General features: G+C 28.3%; 2 protein-coding genes across 3 annotated transcripts in view; both read left to right on the forward strand.

Moving 5' to 3' along the window:
- The window catches only part of LOC107449971 (laminin subunit alpha-1), a 198,571-nt gene that overhangs the window by 170,132 nt on the left and 9,955 nt on the right, over positions 1-18,484 (forward strand). Inside the window, exons 50-59 of one of the 2 annotated variants that reach the window (XM_087150090.1) lie at positions 1,075-1,231; positions 3,109-3,230; positions 11,904-12,066; positions 12,665-12,812; positions 12,912-13,035; positions 13,967-14,087; positions 15,348-15,512; positions 16,850-16,873; positions 17,584-17,723; positions 17,944-18,132. In XM_087150090.1, the coding sequence (XP_087006216.1) occupies positions 1,075-1,231; positions 3,109-3,230; positions 11,904-12,066; positions 12,665-12,812; positions 12,912-13,035; positions 13,967-14,087; positions 15,348-15,512; positions 16,850-16,873; positions 17,584-17,723; positions 17,944-18,132 (1,353 nt within the window). The remainder of the gene's footprint in view (positions 1-1,074; positions 1,232-3,108; positions 3,231-11,903; positions 12,067-12,664; positions 12,813-12,911; positions 13,036-13,966; positions 14,088-15,347; positions 15,513-16,849; positions 16,874-17,583; positions 17,724-17,943; positions 18,133-18,484) is intronic. The other variant, XM_087150089.1, reaches the window with a different exon arrangement.
- On the forward strand, positions 4,063-7,203 carry LOC147806038 (uncharacterized). The gene is made up of 5 exons (XM_087150092.1): positions 4,063-4,323; positions 4,890-5,043; positions 5,133-5,191; positions 5,898-6,068; positions 6,934-7,203. The coding sequence occupies exons 1-5, from the start codon at positions 4,194-4,196 to the stop codon at positions 7,188-7,190; spliced, it is 771 nt and encodes a 256-aa protein (XP_087006218.1). The 5' UTR covers positions 4,063-4,193; the 3' UTR covers positions 7,191-7,203.

Raw genomic sequence — 18,484 nt, forward strand, 5'->3', positions numbered from 1 at the left:
TATTATATGAAAAGTTTATAGAGGGGAATTTACTCCTGAATTTGACCTTTTGTGTAGCAGTCAGATTAACTTTACTTAGATAATAATTAAAGAATAGACAGTTTTGAAAATTATATGAATTTTGTTTATTTATAAAAAGGTGCATGCTAGCTATCGAGTTTAGTTGAAAGAAAATCAAGAAAGAAAGCCAATTGTAGTAATGTTTTGTCCAAATCTAGTTTACACACATATCTTTTAAAAGAAATTTTGTCATTGTAAAAATATTGATTTAATGAAACTTTTAAACAATATTAATAGAAACCATTAATTTGCATTTAAGCAAATGCTGCTGTTATATATAAGATAAATTTTTTTTTTAAAAGTTATGCATGAATATTTTTGTCAACTATTTTAATGAATTGTATTTTAAATGTTTTATTAAAAAAGTTTGTTGAAGATACTTAAAAGGTGATTTGAAAATAAACATAGCTATCTCAGAAATCAACTGTGATTTATAGTGTTCATAATTCCACACACAAAAGTTATAATTTTCAGCATCCTTTCAAATTTAAATTAATAAATTCTCTTACTTTTCGTTGGCAAGGGGTGGGTTTTGAGCTATGATTGTATGCTATCAAAAAATAATGAAAAATCATAATTTTTAAATTTTTTTTTAAAAAAAGAGTATTTAGAGTTTTTTCTTTTCCTTATTTCTTAAGTCTTTATATTGAACAGACAACACTGTTTGTATATTGTTTGTTTATTACAAAAGTTGAACAATAAAATATAAAAATATTAATTGGCATAATTTCATTTCAATTGACATTGAAGCATTATTATAACCTAGTTAATCAATGACAATTATTTTGATTTATGTTGCATGAAAATAAAAACTATCCACTTAAAGTTTTAAAAAAAAGTTTTATAAAGTATCAGTTTTAGCAATCACATTTTGGCTAGCAAGTGTCAGATAGAAGTTAAAAATTAATAAGGAATGTGTTTTTGTGGTAAAAGTAGGGGTTGATTACATAATAATAATTTTATACTAAATCAACGTGTGCTGTGAGTTAATTGTTAACTGAATCTAATTTACAGGTTTGGAAACATTGCAACTCTCAGTGTTAAACCCACGCTATATATTAACAAAGAAGATCCACTTATGGTCACTGATTCTTCTCCACCAGGATTTTCAAAAATGGATTTGGATTCATCCTCTTTCTTTTATATTGGTGGGACACCTAAAGGCTTCAGAGTAAGCTTGCATAGAAAAATATGTATTTGGAATACCTAAAAGAATGCATTTTTCTTTTAACAAAATTTCTTAGATAAAGCACGAAAAGTTATTAAAATTGATTATTTGTTTGAGCAAAATTGATTACTAAGGAGTCAGAATTAAGTTCTAATGGAAGTAATCAATCTAAATGTACAAATATATAGAAAATAACTAAAAATATTCGAAAAGTTTTGACAAAAGATATGTGTATTTTGTTAAGATGTAAATGTATGATTTGTTGAGAAGAAAAATAACTTTTAAAAATGTGTGCTAAATATTAAATAACAGCATAGATTTTTTTTTTAGTTTTTGTTAAAGAAATAAAAATCTTTTACATAACTTTTAAGAAAGTTTTTTTAATAAACTGTAAAGTAGTAAAAATTATGTATTTAAAAATTATTAATAATTAAAACAGCATTGTGTGTTTATGATTTATGGAGTTTTCAATTTAAGGCATGAATCAAACTTGTTTTGTGTATCATTGGAATTTCATATAGGTAGAGTATAAGTTCAATTTTTGTAGATGATGCAACTGGAATATTTATTACCGTAAATTAATCAATTTTACATTACTTACTTTTTGTATATTCAGTGTTTTCATCATTGAAAAAAATGGGTGAGGATTTCTCACCCTATCTCAAAAACAGGGTGAGATTTCAAAAAGATAAGTTAGATTTCTAAAAACTAAAAAAACACAAGAACTAATGAAAAAAAAATAATTTCCTTAATTACAATACATTTTTAACTTCTTCTATTTTTTAAAGCATTGAATATTTTTGGTGCATCATCATAGAAGATTTTGCCTTTACAAGGTATTTGTCCATCTTACATTAGTGCATAAAAAATTTGAACGTCTTACATGAAGAAACCTTACCTATGGTAAACAAGTGGTTGCAGAGAAATGTGTTCTGAAAGGGGTTCCGTGGTTGTGTTATTTTTTTCGAAAAGGTTCTGAACAAAACTGGATAGGGAACGTAGGAAACAGGGCAGATGTTGAAAATAATGAAAGCTCTAGGAAGAAAAGTGAAACGGATTTTATTCTAAATGGTGTAATGTGAAGCTGTTTCCAAAATGCGAGAAATTTGCGAATTTTGAAATTGATTTATAGAATGTTCGAATTTCTCGCGGTAATAATTTTTTCATGCGAGAAAAGAAAAAAATATACGAGATTCTCGCTTTCTTGCTCTGCAGTGAAAACACTGTATTATAAGTATATGTGTAAAAAGAAGTATTATTTTAAAGCAATTCTTTTGTAAATATAAATTCTTTATTTATCCTTTAAACTTTATTACTTTAAGTAATTATTTTTTTAAAAGGAAACACAGTAATGTGTCAGTTAAATTTTTAATTTTTGGCCCTCAGTTTAATTTTTATTTTTTATGTATAAACTTTTAATTTTTAGTTTAACTTTTGTCCAAATTTCAATTATTCTTAATCTCTTTCTTAGCACTGATAAATCAATCATCTGTCTTCTAAATTTTCAGTAATTAAAAAAATATTTTTAATTCCTTGCTATAAAAGTTATATGTTTTGCAGCATCTTACATTTATGGAATGATCCATAAAAGTTTAAAGAGCAGTCGTTACATTTAATCCGCTATGCATTAGTCCCACCTTTTTCCACACTTTAAGCTCAAGCTTAATGCTTGGAAGGCTAAAGAGTCTATTTACTAGATAAATGAAATTATTGCCAGTTACAATATCTATATATATATATTGAAGTAATAGGCATCCTTACTTTTTGAGAAATTATTTTTGGGAATTAATTTGCTAGTTATGAGAAGAAAGTATTGCTTACTTGTTTTATTTTTGGTTTTTAAGATTATTAATTATAATTTTAATAAAATATTATTCCAGGTACCTCGTGAATTAAAAGCAAGAAACTTTGCTGGTTGTTTGTATGAACTAGTATTGGATGGTAAAAAAGTTGGGTTATGGAATTTTGTTACAAACCAAGGTTGTGATGGTTGCAAGGAAGGGTATGTATGTTAAGTATTAAATTTATTGTAACTCGATGTTTAATTGCTTTTTAAGTTTTATTTTAAAGTTAAACGTGCAGGCTTTAATTTTATATATTGGTTCTATAAATTGGTATTGAAATTGAAAACATCTGGGTAAACAGAATTTCATGATGAACAAGAATGTAATTTAAACTTTAAAATACACATTACTGCTGAACAATTAAACATATTGTTGTTCCCGTCAAGATTTTACATGGTTTGGAAAAATTCAAGTTTCACAACCTTTCGGTTCCATAGTGTTTTTCTTCTAAATATTCTTTTTATTTTTGATTTCATTACGTTGAGTATAGAATGACTATGGAAAGAATTCCCCCCGCCATTTGTCTGAAGCAATGGTGGTGACGATGGTTGCGAGGTCTAACTATTTCAAGTAGCGGTGTTAGGTCGATATTTAAGACAGAAAAGAGAGAAAAAATCGGGGAAGGGAGAAGCTTCCCTCTTTGAAATGCGCTGTTTCTTGTTTCCACAGTAGCAGACAATCTCCGACTTTGTCATGAAGGGAGTTTAATTATTGTTGTTTGAGTTTGAAACTGTTAGACATTTATGAGCATTTGAAGTCTGCATTAGTTCCAAATGACCTGTGGTAGCCTGGTGGTTAGAGAATCTGACTCGGAGGGGCCGGGTTTGGATCCTTAAAGCTGGATCTCCACCGAAGGCAACGGCAACGGAAATCTTGTTGCCAAAGTTGCGCACCGGCGCACAAACACCGTTTCTCCATGCTGCCGTGTTGCCGTTGCTTCCAGTTCAAGAGTTGGAAACGAGTCAACTTTTGTTGCCGTTGCCAACCCTAGTAGCCAATCAGATTCGTTGCTAGTTTTCGCTCCCAAACCTCGTGTTTTGATCTCGCACGTGAAAGAAGCGAAGCGGCAAGTAGGTTAAGATTTATTAAAGAAAAGAATTGTTATTTGGTTAAGAATTATTATGGAAGAACAATTAATCGACTACGTAAGAAATAGCCCATGGCTATATGATTATAGCCGTGCGGATTTTAGAGACGCAGAAAAAAAGATGCAAACGTGGATGAAAATAGCTGAAAAGCTTAGCATAGATGGTGAGTAAAATTTTACTATTACTTATTTTGTTTTAATAATAAATTTCGTATAATATTTTTGAATTTATTTCATTAATCAAATCAGTCTTATGTAACCTATTAATGGAAAGTATTTTTAATTGATTTCCAAAGATAATATAATACTAATAATATTTTTGACTGTCATAACAATAGTTAAGTTACTCTTTATAAATATCTAAATATATAGTATTCTGTAAGGAAGTTTATTTATGATGAATGAAAAAAAAATTGTTCCACTGCTATATTAGGGCCCTTAATGGATATTTTTTAAGTCAAATAAACAGTATATCCATTGAATATGGATGTTTTCTGTTATATACTTTCATTCATGCACATTCTGCTACAATACATTTTCTCACCTTTTTTTAGAAAAAAAAAATCTTGTTGTTTATGAAATTCACTCTTTTAGTTTTATCACTAGTTTTTAAAAATTATTTTTTTGAATAAATTTTTCAGTGAAAAGTTTGTATAGATGTCTTAAAAATGTCATTTGAATACTGTATTTGACATTTTTGTCTTGACAATTTATTTTTAATATTTTAAAGTAACTGAAGCCAAACGGAAGTGGAAATGTCTCAGAGCTTCCTTCGTAAGAGAAAAAAAACTAGGGCCTAGTGGCACTGCTGCAAAAAAGAAGGTCGAGTGGATACACATGAAGGCAATGTCATTTTTACATGGCCATGTCAGAGAGAAGCGGGAGTATGAATTTTAATTTTTTTTGAATTTATATATTTATATGCATAAAAAAGGTATCAGAACTATTATTTAACATGACTTTTTTTTAACAGGACTTACAGTAATTATGAACAACCGACTTCTCCGATTTCTCAACCAGCTGAAATTCCTAGTAAGCAAAACTAAAAAAAATTTTTATTACTTATTTCAAAGCCCATTGTTTACTCACAAGATATTAATGTCCAGTTTTTTATTAGCGAAAAAATCCCTATCACAATTTTCATATTTTTCGCAAAGAATGTTTCGAATAAACATTCTCTGCGATCCTATATTCTGAAACAATCATCAGAATTGTAAAATTTATTTTTAAATTAGGAAAATCATTAGAACACTCTAAAATGTCAATATTTTTGTTTTAGAAGTTTTTATTTTTCAATTAGAAAGGAAAGTAAGTATATTCAAATTTGTTTAACACAAACATTTAAATTGTATTATTAAATGTATCGGTAAGCAACTTTTGAGAAGTGAAAATTAGAACTTATGCACTAGTTTAGAAAAAATACACATTTATTTATACAAATTTTATACTTGTTTCACAAAATGTTAAAACTAATCTCTTAGAATTCAGAAAAAAAAACAGTTTTTAAATTTTTTTTTCATCACATTTATGGCTATTTTTTACTGATATTAAAACCAGACATAATTTCATGCTTTTGTATTTAGTTTTTATTGTTTATTAGTCTTGAATATAAGTAAAGCTGTAAAAAATAATTCAATTTGCTGTTGCAAAAATGCTGTTTTTCTTGTATTTGAAGAGGGAACACAATTTTTGAATTATGTTATTATAAGTGTAGATAATGAAAATTTTCTATTTTCAGCAAAAACTTTACTGGTGGAGGAAGCATCAAAGCTTCCGGATGTTTTGTCAGTAAATGAAATTTTCAACATTCCACAAGAGGAATTTGAGTTATCGAGAAGTCTTCACCAATTGGCAGATGAAGAAATGGGAGACGATGAGGTTACTGAGGACATTGCCACTCAAATAGAAAGTAGGATTTAGAGTTGTAATCAATTTACACGATTGAATCGTCTAATATTTTATATCATTTCTTGAGACTATTTTATTTCATCGCTTAGATAACTTATACAATATACTTAGAAGGGCTCTTTAATGTAAGATATTTTAAAGCTACAGTTATATAAGTCAGATTGCAGTTTCTATATAATTATAATCAGTGCCGGATTCCCCGTTAGGCCATGGCCTGGGACCCCCAATGATTAGGGGCCCCCTTAAAATGGATTTTTTGAAAATAAATTTAAAAATATTAAGAAAAACAAAAATTTTTAAAAAAAAAATTAATTTTAAATTTATATTAATAGAATACAATAATTTTCTTACATAGTGTTAATCATATTTATTTATTACTTATTTTAGTTGTTTATAAGTATTATTATAGTCTATGTATTATAAAATTTATCAATGTTTTTAAAGTTCAAATTTGTCATTTTGATTTGCGCTCGAAAAAATTGAAGGCAATACTATAGTGAGCTGAGATTTTTTTAAACAAGTAGCAGAGAGTTTCAAAATGTAATTAAATTTTTTCAAAATGTTATGATTATTTTTTAGTTCTTATTTAACAAAATAAAGTAAAATTTAATTTATTATTATTTATTTTAATTTTAAATATGCTTTCTTACATGAAAAGATGTATAAATACTTTTATATTTGAGTAAATAAAAAATATACGATAGAAAAAAATTTAATCTAAAGGCCCCAAAAATTTGAATGGCCTAGGGCCCCCGAGTACGCTTAATCAGGCACTGATCATAATCAATCTAACAAAGATGAGCTAATGCATAATTTTGAAAAACAAAGTTAATGGCATTAATTTTTAATAAATTTTTTTATTACAGGTACTCCAGGTACATCTAAAAATCATGATGAGAGCTTCCTTACTTCAAGGAAAAAAAGGAAAAGGAGGAATGATATCATTCTAAATGGGATTGATACCACTGATCAACTTTTAAAAAAATTCTGCTTAGAGCAAAATGAAGATGACAGCTTTGCCGACATGCTCAAGTTTTACATGAGAGACATTAAAAAAGAAAAAAAACTTGATCTACATATCAAAATATTAAACCTTGTAAAAGATGAATTAAAAAAAGAATAAATTGCTATTTAGAATTGTATAGTTGATTTCATTAGATTTAGTATAAGTTTGATATCGACAGGTTTGAGTGTCAATATGAAAAAAATATGAAGATTTTTGTTGGTACACGTGATGTAAACTTCTTAATCCTTTAAATAACTTGAATGAAATAGCCATTATGAAAATTATCTATATTTGTTCACAATACTCTTTAAAAAGGACATATTTTTCATCTAAATTTTTTTAAGGAATATGTCAGTATTGTAGAACTTGTGTTATAAGCAATTGGAATTCACGTTCTTAGGCTTTCAAAGCATAATCTCGTCTATTTTTTTGATGTAAGCAATTACGATTATTTTGCTGTAGAATGGGTTCTTTAGCAATCAAATTATTACTAGCAAACAGTGTTTTATTTTAACACAAGAAAAAAAAATCATAAAATTATTTGCCTAATTTTATTTATTTACTAAAATATTTGTCTTTTTAAGTTAAAATTTAAATTGCAGCTTTGGCACTAAAAAAAAAGTGATTCACCCAGAAAGTAAATTGTGTTTTTTTGTCGTCTGTAAAATATTTGATTATGTGAAGAGTAAATCGTACTGATTAAGCAAGTATTTGGTTATATTATCAAAGGTTTGCAGTAGATAATTCAAAAAATAGTTGGAAAATGTAATCTGCATCTCATTCTATTATGTTAAAAGAAAGAAAAACTGATCACTGCAGAAAACGTGGCATTGTTCGAACACTGTACTAACAAAAATTAAACGGTATATGATAAGACATAATTTCATCTGTAAAAGACAATAAGCTAAATTTAGAATTTCTAAATAAAAATCAAAGATAAAGTAAATTCTCCAAAATAATAATTATTGCATTTATCTTTATGGAATCATATTTAGAAATGTCATTAAATTATGTAATGACTTGTAACCATTATGGAAATATTAAAAAGGTTCATATATCCTAATTGATTTATAAAAACTTCATTACCCTATAAAAAAATCACAATAAAATAGAAAGTTCGTATTATCTGTTCGTAAATCTTTAATAATATAATAAAACACAGTCTTTCATTCAAGTAAATGTTAAGTTTAATAATAAAAAAATCTGTTTAAAATATATAATGTATTTGACAAAATAAACAAAAAATCAAGATAAGATGTAAAAATATATATACAATGCATATCAAAATATACCAGTTTAATAATAAAATAGAGATTATAATATGCACATACTAAGTTTATATATACATAAAATGCAGATAAGATAATAAAAAAGTATATACATATAGTTATTAATATTAAAACATATTTAAAGGAAGCAATGAGGATTATATACAAACACATAAAAAAAAATTATTAAAATCTGATAAAATACATTTAAATAATCAAGTTATCAGGCATTCATTAAATTACCCCCTAGATACGACACTATCTTGCCAAGACAACTTATTTTTTGTGAAAAAGTCTTCAAATCCCTCGCGGATATCGCGGACTTTATTTGCATAGCTGTTGGTAGATATACTACCAACAGCATCCCAAGCGCCAGTAACACACTCTTTCCTCCACTTTCCTGGAATTACATTACCATCCACTTCAGTGTCGGCAAAGTTAGCTGGCACATAATATTTTTGAAAGACAGTGGAGTTCCTTTCATTCCTGCTTACAAAGTTGTGCAGACACACTATGGCTTTGACAATATTTTCAACTGTTTTAGTCCCAGCAAGAATCGGTTGTCGCAAAATTCTCCAGCGACTGCTGGTGATTCCAAATGTATTTTCAATCATTCGGCGGGCCCTGCTCAATCTATAGTTAAATGCTGCCCTTGATGGAGTAAGACCTTTTCCTGGGTAAGGCCTCATTATGTGTTTCTTCAAGGGAAAAGCCTCATCGGCCACAAAAACCAATGGCATTGGAGTTGTCCCACCATTTAAACATTTATCAGCTGGGAGGTTTAAACTTCCATCAAGGACAGCTTTCCCAAAGGCCGAATCGCTGAATATGGTGGAATCACCCTGTTTGCCATAAGCTCCAATATCAACATACGTATAGCAGTATGTCGCATCACATACTGCCATTAACACCATACTATAGCTCCCTTTATGATTGTAGTATAACGAGCCGGAGTTTGCAGGAGCTTGGATAACTACGTGCTTTCCATCCAAAGCACCAACACAATTGGGGAAGTCTGTGTATTTTTCAAAGCCTTCTGCTATTTTCGCCCATTCCTCTTCATTAGGCGGTGATAAATAAAGTGGACTCAGACAAGTCCAGATGGCTTGACAAGTCTCTGCGACAATTTTTGATACCGTACTCACGCCAACTCTATGGTTCAAGGCCATACTCTTCATAGAGTCACCACTTGCAAGATATCTGTAAAAAAAGATAATAATGCAAATAAAATTATAATAATAATGCAAAAAATATATTTCAGTTTCCGAATATATAAATACATACACACTCACCCATATATGTATGAGTGTAAATATAGATATGCATGTGTATGTATAGTATGAGTGTATATATATATGCATAACCCAGTCAGTATATGTATGTATATATAAATTTATACATCTTTATTAAAGATAACCTCTGTTTCATTCAAATTTTCATAATTTTTTCGTCACTATTAATTAATAGAAGTAATTTTTATATAGTTTGATTCTTCATTAATCACTTTTTCTTCTATGTATATCCAGACAGTCAAATGTATATCCAGTTTAAAACAAACTACACAACCAACTACTGATTGGTTGTATAGAGAAAAACAAAACATACATTTGGAGTTAACAATTCTAATGAGTTTTTAATGAGCAAAACTAAATTATTTAAAATCATTTGTTATCAAGAATAAAATCAGACAATAGTACTTACCGGAGAGTAATGGAGAGCCTTTCAGATGCTGATATAGATTCTCGGTAGTTGGTGTCACTTTTCGCGATACTTGGTCCAACAATCGATAACAGAACATCAAATATTTTGGGATGCATTCTGAGATATTCAAAGTAGCTGTCCAAATCCTTCAATCTCATTTCTCTAATGAGGTTTTCTTCATGTCCCTTTTCTTTTCTATTTTTATTTAAATCCTTAACCCAAACAGTGCGGTTGGAATGCAAAAGATGAGTTAAGTAATACCGTCTGGCTAGCAAAACTTTTTTCAAATTTGCTCTTTCCATTTTAATAAAAAGAACTTTTGCGCTTTCGAACAAAACAAAACAAAAGTGATGAAACGAAACAGGAGATGACGCAGCCGTATCACGTGATAAGTCTTCTGAGCGTGCGCGAGAAAAGAAGCAGAGTCGTTGCCAATTACCGGTATGAAAGACCTTGGCAGCAGATACGAAGCAACGCAGCAACAGATTTTGATCTACGTTGCCGTTGCGATCGGTGGAGATCCAGCTTAACTCTGCTAAGATCCATCAAGTAGAAACGCTATCCGTGCTCGTAACACTTGAGAAATCAAAATTCCTGTGGTGGGTCACTGAGCAGTACCATGGTTATAGGGATCTAGAGAAAATTTCTTTCCCCATAAGATCTATGTCAAAATTTAGGTAATGACTTCATGAATGCCATCTAGTCATGGAATTCTGAGCTGAGGCATACTTTCACTCTTGCAGTGCTTTCTTGTCAAACAAAAGCCGCACCTTCCTGACTTAATTTGCAAAAGGCCAATGGCAAACTTGTTTAAGTGTCATTAGAAACATTTACATTAATTCCAGTAATTTTTATTAACTCTTTTTATTTCTTCGTAAAATTTCAAAAATATAATATATTGCAATAGGAAACAATAATATAATTAGCATTAGATTTAAGCCTTTAGACAATGTGTGTATATATATATATATATATATATATATAAAGTTCAAAATGAAGAAAAAACAAAGAAAAATTATAGACATATGAAAAAAAAGGGGGGGCGGAAATGATAAGTAAAAAAATAACAAAACACAGCTTTAAAAAAAAAGAAGAAAAAAAAGAAATTTTATTTAAAAAAACCGGAGAAAAAGGTATAATCTTTTCATCAGCCCACACGATTATATCCGCAAAACAGAGTGCTTTCTGATATTGTATCAATAAAGTCAAAGCAAAATATATTAATACAATAGTGTGAGGAGCACTCAAAAATTTTTTTACAGAAATTACAACAAGTAAAATAGAACACAAAAAGTAAAAATAACATGTAAAAACAGAAAATAAAATAAAAGAAAAAGAAAAAACAGTATAAAAAATGGACTATAAAGCGAGTAGCGAAATCAGATCTACTTATTACGGACAGGAAATTTTTCAAGAATGATTTAAAAATGTTTTCGCGGAAAGATTGCCAGATTACAAAATATGAAAAGAAAAGCGCAAATTGAGTGTAACTAGAGAGTTTCAAAGTGCCATTCTTACTGCGCTGCTGAAGTGATTTGTTATTGTTTGTGATTTCTTGTATTTATTCATTATATATATATATATATATATATATATATATATATATATATATATATATATATATATATATATATATATATATATATATATATAATTTCATTTTGTTTAATTGAGAGAAATTTTTTGGTTTATTCAAAAATAAATGAGGTGATATGCAGTTTAATTTTAATGAGACACTGAAGCTAATACACTCTTTTCGTCTCAAAACATGCTAAATATTATGCTTCGACTGATATTAAGTGATTGTTTTATTTGCATTTATATAAAATTTTTAATTTAATGATGAGATATTTTGTTCTAGAGCTGCTGAAGTGGCAGATTTTGCTGCTTATAGTTTTAGAGGAGATGGATATGCAATTCTTCCACAAATCAAGCGTTATAATAAAAGATATTATGTCATTGCTTTACATTTTAAAACTTTTGACGAAGATGCTATGCTCTTCTTTTCCCCAAATAATGAAAGCGTAAGCAGTTTTTTTATTATTATTTATTATTTTTATTTCTTAATGCTATTATTAAAAAAGTGAGTTAAAAATTGAAGGGAAGTATTTTTGTACATTAGTCATGGTATGTGCTTATAATTTTATATTGTTTTTCAAGTAAAGTCACTGTTCGTTCAATTTATTCTTTCAAGAACAGCCAATTGGTGAAATAACGGCAGATGTGTTGTTCTTATTGTTCAACTTTACAACCTTGTAATTTTAAATCTGATTCAGAAGACATTCATTACTATTAATTGAAAGATTATTTCAGTGAAACTAATTTGCTTGTATTACACTTAAAGAAAACCTCTCACAGTTAACATAATGGCAAAAGCTATCATTTTTATTCCATGAGTATGCAGCAATTTATTAGAATGGGTTATTTTTTGTCAAATTTCATGTGCTATTACATATTTTTAATGTTAACAATAATTTTTGGTTTTGCTTATTGTCAAATTGCATTTTAAAAATAAATTAGCTACATACAATTATAAGATAATTGCATGCATGATGAATTTTGTAAAATTTTTTATATTATATTTTGCATAATTATTCTGTATTATAATAAATGTTTTTAAAGGGAGAATTTGTCTCATTGGAACTTCGTGGTGGATACGTGGTATATCAATTCAGCTTAGGAAGCCAGTTTAGATCTGTTCTGAAAACTACAAAAAAATACAATAATGGCACATGGGTGCGTCTTACAGCTCAGAGAGAAAATTTTCAAGGTACTGTGTTACTCTTAATAAACAACTTCAGTTGAAAATATTTTTTTTTTTGGTTCTATCATTGTGCTTATTTTTTCTTTTTTTTATAATAACTTTTAGGTCAACTTCAAGTTGGCGATGAGTTTTTGGATGGAGCATTACCTAAAAACAGTCCTAAAACTCTGGATCTTCAAAAAAGTTACTTATTTTTTGGTGGAGTCCCTCCAAATTTTACAACTAACACGTAAGCTGCAGTTCCTTTATCACCATGAGTTTAAAATGGTCTAGATAAATATATTGCTTTATTATTAGAAATAATGGTATAATTTTATTATAAATATTGTAAGATAAAGAAACCAGGACCTGTGTTTTCCTTGAAGCCCTGGCGGGAGCTGGAGCTCTAAATTTTCCCATGCTCCAACTGTTTTATTGTACCCTACTGACATTCAAGCGACCTGCTGCATTTTAATAACCATTGATCAATAGCTAAGTTACTGCAGAAAAACTATTCTTGGCATTAAAATACATTTATAAGGATTTAAAATCAAATATGATGGAATATTTGTTTGATTAAATTTTTGTTTAACATTGAGCATGTAACCCAACTGAGAATTAAATTAAATTTGTATTTTCTGTGTGAGCTAATGATTATGTTCTTTTTTTAATGATCATTTTCATTAAAAGAAATTAACAAAAGCACACATAAATATATCTTATAGTTGGAACCTCAGCTTCAGCTAATAATATGAAGCATTGAATTTTTTTCGGCTCTGGATCCCTGGTAATATATATATTAGCTATGTATTAGAAATTAACTGATAATTTGCCAATATAAATGTTCAGATATGACATCACTTTTTCAAATTAATTGACAGAGCAACTTTAAATTGGCAAATTTATGTGCCAGAAAGTCATTTTAAAGTAATGCTTTTTATTAACTTATGTGAGAACCTTTTCTTGAAAACTTATATTTTTCTTACTTCTCATATAAAGGAGTTCAGTCAATTTTAAATCTACTGCCTTATTCTATTATTGTATTATTGAATATCTATTAGAAAATATTTCATTCTTTTATTGTGTGTGTTAGTTTGTCTATCATTAATATTTTTGAAAAAAAAAGGAAGATAACTATGAGATTTAATGAATTAATCAATTTTTTTCTTTTTCTTTATTAGATGGAATGGAATTGGATTTCAAAAGTTTTTTGGATGTATGAAGGATTTACAAATTGATTCTACCATATTGGATCTTCTTCAAAATAGTTCCTATGGAGTTGAACGCAGTTGCAAAGACATTGTAGGAATTTTATAACTCTCCTGCGTTTGCTTGAACTTCTGTATTTCAATTAATATTCTATACTTATTTTGATTAATTAATATAGTCAATTGCGAATTACTCGAATCAAATGAAAAAAAAAAAAAAAACAAAAAAAAAAGTAAAAACTTGAGCACATAGAAATTTTTTTTAAAAATTTGTAAGTCTTGTAGTAAGTAAGTAAATTTAAAGATATTTTAATTAATAGCTAATTAACACATTATTTGGATACTGCTGCAATTGAAAATTTCACTTCTGCCTTTTTTTGGTTTTTAATTTCACAATTTTAAGAGTAAATTGTGTCTAAATGCACATATTCTTTTTATTATAGCTTGAAACAATTTGTTTTGGTAACCGCATTTCTTTGCTGTTTATTACACAGTGTATGGTTTCTGAATACTGGTGTTACAAAGTTGAATAATTTTTAATTAATGATCACAGTTTAATTTGTTAAGAATAATATGAATCCCTTAAAACTTGCCTCAAATGTCAAATGCTTCATGAGAATATTACTTTTATTTAAAAAAACAACAACTGAGTTATAAAATGTAAATTCTGAGTGATTGGGAATAATTATTTTGGAATTCAAGGTTCTTTAATAAAGTTATTGGAAATTGACTGTATCTATGTTGTTTGTTGTGGTTTAATCTAAATGGTTTTTAGTTCTATTCATCACAAGACTGAATAGTTTTTAGATCAATTCATCACCTGGTATCTCAGTTATTTATTGTTTATATTGTATCACAATGATCAAATTTACACCATTAGCATCATATTACCCCATGTTTGCTATAATACTGATCATGTATGATGCATAAATTCCAATGAAATGATTAAAAACATATTGATAGGTATTTTACTTTAAGTATTATTTATTCAACAATTATTTTGAATCTACTTCACAATGTAACACCAAAAAAGCAATTGTTTACTATATTATTGTGAATTCGATCTGTCTTCTAGAAGTTGTAAGTATTTTGTATACATTAATATTTTGAAACTTTTTTCTTACGCTGATATCTAAATTTTTTTTTTATTTACTTAGTTTGAAACTGCATTTAAGGCAATAAATTTTTGTTGGTAAAAAATATTAACATAAATTAACTATTTCTTTCCTGCAAAATCTAAGTAACATTTACATTTATCATTTTTGCTTTTTTTTACTAAAAACCGAACTGTTTTAAAACTTGAATGCATGCATGGATTAGTTTGAAATGAACTTTTTAAAAAAAATATTTCCAGCCACAAAAATCTGTTGGATTTCGGGGAAGTGGATTCATTGAAATGCCTGGTATCTCTCTTGGCGAAGAATCTAGTTTCAGTATTTCTTTTCAAACTACTCAAACCTCAGCAGTATTACTCTTGTCTACTTTTGATACTGGGAGGAATTTCGAAAGCAAGAAATCGGTATGACTTAAAATTCAATTTAGTAAACTATTTTAAATAATCTCACTATTTTATTAACTTTGTATCTTTTTTTTTTAAATGTAACTTTGATGAATTAAATGTTTGTTAAACTGTTGTCTTACCCTGTTAGATTTTGTATTAATAAGAAAGAATATCTTACCTTGATACACTATTCTATTTCATAACATGCAGATAATTTATTTGTTAAGAAGAAATCACATAGAAATGTGACTTATTTTTAGGATTATAAGAGGGTTAATCAAAAGAAGTGACGCCCGGTGGCTAAGCGGTAGCGCTTCGTGCTGTCGTGCCACAGGTCCCTGGTTCGATCCTCGGGCCGGGCAAGGTTGACTCAGCCTTTCATCCCTTCAGTGGGTCGATAAATGAGTACCAAGCATGCTTGGGAACTAAACACTGGGGGTTCCACGTTCGGCTGACCACCTGACCGGAACATCTGCTCCTGCACCCCAGAGCCCAAGGTCAAGAAAACTGAGATGAGCACAGTAGGCCTTGGCCCTCTATGGGCTGTCGCGCCACTGAGTTTAGTTTAATCAAAAGAAGTGTTCACAAAAAAGTGGGGTTTCATTTAAACTCAACCAAATATTTAAATAGCATTAGTTGTTTCAGTATTACAATTATTTTTGTTGTCTTTTATTTAAAAACAATAATTGTATAGGTTTATTTGCCTACATATTAAGATCGTTACTTTTTATAAATTGGATATTTTTTTAATTTTATTTTTCTCACGACAAAATTAAGACTGTCATATAACCTGGTGTTTAGGTCAGCCCCCAATCTTTGATTACAAGAAAATAGATTTCTGGTATGTCAGATGTATGATTCGACCACTGAAAAAAAAAAATATGAAAATTTCTAAAGTAGCAAATGCTGTGTCCGTGTTCTGCTAAAAATAGATTTCTGTTATGTCAGATGTATGATTCGACCACTGAAAAAAAAAAAAAATTTCTAAAGTAGCAAATGCTGTGTCCGTGTTGCTGCATAGACGGCATGCGTTAAATGATACTGGACGCTTGGCAAAATGTGGATTGAAATGTTATTCTAAAATTTTCTAAAAAGTGTAAAATTTCAAAATCTTTGGGAGTGAAGACAATATTTTATGAGAGTCTGCAGGTGTGGATGTATTAGTTAACCTCCACAGTTTTGTAAAATTTTGGGGATTTGAAAAGTAGACTTATAAACCAATATGTACTGTAGCTAATTTTTATTTAAATTGTTAATATGTATTTTTAATTGCTAATTTAATTTTCTATACTTTCCATTAAGTTTTTTGTGTAATAAATCATTTATATATATTTTTTATGCCTTCATTCATGAAGCGAACTAATGGAAAAAGAAGAAAGGTAATTAATTGTGCATAATATTTTGTAACCACATCTAGTTTTCATGATATGTACTATTGTAACTATTAATATACTTTCTTGGAATTATTAAAAGTAGTTGCCTTAAACAAGTTTTCTTTGTAATTCTCATTTAATACATCTAGTTGACTGTTGGTTTATTTGCTTTGCTTCTATACCCTTGACTGTTGGTTTATTTGCTTTGACTTTTATTATAGTAACTTGAACTTTGAGAGGTGGAAGTTCAAATTAACGATGTAACTTTGCTTAAAGCTAAATTTATGGTTTAATTCATTTTATGAAAATTTTTAACTTCATGAGAAATTTTTTTTGCTACTTTTCCTAAATGTAACGTTTGTTTCAAATTTGAATCTTTTCCAAGAGTAATTTTTTACCAATTTGTTTTGTTTCATTTTTTAAGGTCATTGCGCATATCCCTTCTTCCCTCTTATCAGCTAAAGAACAAAAATCACAAACAGCCTCCCCTCTTTAAACGCTTACATAATTTGTTGTTTATATAATTTTTTGTCATGGCCTCTTGTGACATTTGATGGCATAGTTTTAGAAGAAAGAAGCAAGCTATTTTTGACTTTATAGAAGTGGCCTGAACTCATATAAGTTTTTTAGCAGCTATGTATTATTTTTTATCTAATGGATAATATTCTTAACACCTTTATTATTTTGAATTCACTTATATTTATTTTTATTTTTAGCATTACTATTCTGTTGCTCTCATTGATGGATTGATTGAAGCTAGATTTAATGGTGGAAGTGGAGAGACAAAAATTATATCTGATGAATTATATAACGATGGAAGATGGCATTCCATCACAATCATGAAAACGCACAGGAAGTATGTTTATTTATAAATTTTTTTTTACTGTCTGTATTTTAAAAAAAGAGTTGAATTGTTAAAATTGTTAAAAACTAAATGAATAAATATCTTCTTTCAACTTTTTTATTTTTAATACAATTAGTTTTTTTTGGCTCAGAAATCTAATAATTTTTCTCTTAACTTAAAATTACCATTTTTGCTTACTATTGCTTTTAAAATTACTCTTCATTTTCGTTAGGATTGTGATGAGAGTTGATGATATTGAAGTAGGATCTGGCAGATTACCAAAAGGCATGAAAGACATTGATGCACCTCCTCAAAGAGGTCTTTATTTTGGTGGTTTTAGACAAGGCATTGATTACAAATCTATGATATCAACAAAAACTCCTTTGTTTGGCACCATTAAAGACCCAATTTTCAATAATAGGTATGCTTTATTAAAATAGTATCTGATAAATTGTTTTATAGGGTATTATAAGCATTTATTTTATAAAAGAAAGCTTGGTTTATTTTCAACTGGAGAATTTTCTTATTATAAATCTAACATCTTGTAAAGCATTTCTTGAGATTTATAAACTATATAAAAATATTAATAACTATATTATAATTATATTAACCCACTTGTTCCTATTTCTCTATATTTTCTTATGTGTTATGTTATTTACTTTGAAATATTTTTAATATATATTTCCAAGATTTTTCATTTTGGTGTATAGAGCTCTTTCCTTTTTGTCATAAATTATTATTAGTAGTTTATTCTTTCTTTTTATAATGAAAGA

The sequence above is a fragment of the Parasteatoda tepidariorum genome, chromosome 8 (assembly GCF_982258835.1).
Source record: "Parasteatoda tepidariorum strain Cologne lab strain chromosome 8, Ptep-v5.0, whole genome shotgun sequence".
Lineage (NCBI taxonomy): Eukaryota > Metazoa > Arthropoda > Arachnida > Araneae > Theridiidae > Parasteatoda > Parasteatoda tepidariorum.